Source organism: Mchenga conophoros, linkage group LG8 (assembly GCF_057382185.1).
Source record: "Mchenga conophoros isolate Kocher_MC1m ecotype Shallow Benthic linkage group LG8, M_conophoros_male_GT1.1, whole genome shotgun sequence".
NCBI classification, from domain to species: Eukaryota; Metazoa; Chordata; class Actinopteri; order Cichliformes; family Cichlidae; genus Mchenga; species Mchenga conophoros.
In genome coordinates, this window is record NC_140533.1 from 8,773,148 (window position 1) to 8,775,590 (window position 2,443).

At 50.7% G+C, this 2,443-nt stretch overlaps 1 protein-coding gene across 1 annotated transcript; it reads left to right on the plus strand.

The window, feature by feature from the left end:
• The first annotated feature begins 1,286 nt into the window (after positions 1-1,286).
• On the plus strand, positions 1,287-2,443 carry LOC146568059 (urotensin-2 receptor). Its single transcript, XM_085283347.1, has one exon. The coding sequence runs from the start codon at positions 1,342-1,344 to the stop codon at positions 2,416-2,418; it is 1,077 nt and encodes a 358-aa protein (XP_085139473.1). The 5' UTR covers positions 1,287-1,341; the 3' UTR covers positions 2,419-2,443.

Genomic DNA, 2,443 nt, shown 5'->3' on the forward strand with positions numbered 1-2,443 from the left:
GTGAACTCCCTAGGTAGGTAGATGGGCCTGCATTTAACAGTCAGATATTCAATGTCCGGTGAACAGTGACGGTCTATTATCACTGTGTTGGTACACCAGCTGTTGTTCACATACATACAGAGCCCCCCTCCTTTGCGCTTACCGGAGTCCACTGTTCGGTCATGTCGCTGTGTGGTATAGCCTGCTAGCTCAATAGCAGAGTCTGGAATGGATTGATGTAGCCAGGATTCAGTGATAAGAAGGATAGCATCGATCGGTAGAACACTGAGCTGCTGCAACAACTACGTGCGCCGCCATCTTTACTCGTGTAAAGAAAGTCTTAAGACCAAATCAATAAGACCTGAAAATAGCAGCTGGGATAATAAACTCATCAGGAAAGTGTTTAATGAGGTCAGAGTTCAAGAGAGCTGGTTTTCCACACATTTCTTTACAACAGGATTTCATCTTTTGCAGACAAAGACCCCCCCCACACACACACACACACACACACACACACACAATACTGGCCCACCATCTTTGTTCACAACCTGTGGGAAAAATAAAAATAACTTCCAACATAAGAGAGAAGGACAGATGACTGTGATTGTAGATAAGAGCAATAAAACCTATTTATTTAATCTTGAGATGATAATAAGTTTTATTTATTATAATAATTGGAGATGTATTTATTTTTTCCGTGACCTATAATAAACTATTTGCATAACTCAATGCCGACCTGAGTGTTTGCTAATGTTACACAAACACCGAGCTGCACAAAGGAAATGCTGGCACAAAACAAGCGCGTGAGGGGCTCCGACTGCGCTGCGGTCAGTGAAAGAGAAAGTTCGCTTTCTGCTCTCGTGAGTCTCAAGAAAATGGCACACTGAAATTAACTGCAGGGGATTTATTCTTTTTTGTGTGTGGCGGTGGGTGGGTGGTTGTTTTACCGGTTCCTCTAGCAAGTATCTATGCGTGACATTACCTGTGTCCTAGCTTTTCATGACATTTTAGCAGACTCGGTCTTGCTTTTGGCATCAGGTGCGCGCTCAGTGCTGACTAAACTTTTAATAATACATCCCAGTCTCACATCGTTGCGCCGAGAAATCCACCCGCTCTTCAAGAAAGAAAAAAGAAGCCGATGCTTTCCTCTTCGTCCATTTGAGCATTGTTTACCGGTAAGACAGCTGACTGTCAGATGTATATGGAAGTAACGTTGGTGACGTCAGGAGCAAAGAGCAGCAGGCGGAGAGCGGAGAGAGAGGAGGGAGGGGGGAGGGAGCGAGACGCAACCTGTGCCAGTGCGCATCTTTTCCAAAACTTGTCCGGAGCTGTCAAAGAGCAGGGAACGGATCCGAACGCGCCATGAGTAACAAATCTTTAAACCTGAACACCAGCCCGCCTCGGGCTGGCGGCACCGTGGACCACGAACTCGTCATCACTTCCACTTTCGGGACGCTCCTCTCCGTTGTCTACATCATCGGGGTCTCGGGGAACGTGTACACGCTGGTGGTGATGTGCCACTCGATCCGGTTCGCCACCTCCATGTACATCTCCATCATCAACCTGGCTCTCGCGGACCTGCTCTACCTCTCCACCATCCCTTTCGTGGTGTCCACCTACTTCCTGAAGGACTGGTACTTCGGAGACGTGGGCTGCCGCATCCTGCTCAGCTTGGACCTTCTCACCATGCACGCCAGCATCTTCACCCTGACCGTAATGTGCACGGAGCGCTATCTGGCCGTCACCAAGCCGCTGGACACGGTCAGGCGCTCTAAGAGTTACCGCAAAGCTCTGGCGTGGGGCGTGTGGCTGCTGTCGCTGGTGCTCACCGTGCCCATGATGGTAATGGTCGCTCAGACAACTAAAAGCACGCCGGACGGGGGTGTGAAGAGGATGTGCGCGCCCACATGGGCTCCACTGGCTTATAAAGTTTACGTAACGGTCCTGTTTGGCACCAGCATCATGGCCCCGGGGCTCATCATCGGGTACCTGTACGTCAAGTTAGCCCGCACTTATTTAGAGTCCCAGCGCAACTCTGTGATCAGCAAAGGCGGCAAAAGGTCACCGAAGCAGAAAGTGCTGATCATGATTTTCACCATCGTGCTGGTGTTCTGGGCGTGCTTCCTGCCTTTCTGGATCTGGCAGCTGCTGCCTCTGTACCACACCAAGCCGCTGAGCCTGGCCTCGCAGACGCACACGTGCATCAACTACCTTGTCGCGAGCCTCACATACAGCAACAGCTGCATCAACCCTTTCCTCTATACGCTGCTCACCAAGAACTACAGGGAGTACCTGAAGAACAGGCACAGGAGCTTCTACAAGTACACGTCGTCGTTTAAGAAGCGGCCGCCCAGCCTCTACTCGTGGGGCAAGTCGGCGTCCTCCAGCAATCAGTTCGAGTTCAACTCCGAGACGCTGGTCATGGGGTCACTGAAGTGAGGTGAAAGCGTCTGGAGCCGGAGCA

Bases quoted from the DNA above. Each gene is read 5' to 3' on its own strand.
- LOC146568059 (XM_085283347.1), top strand. From the start codon at position 1,342: ATGAGTAACAAATCTTTAAACCTGAACACCAGCCCGCCTCGGGCTGGC.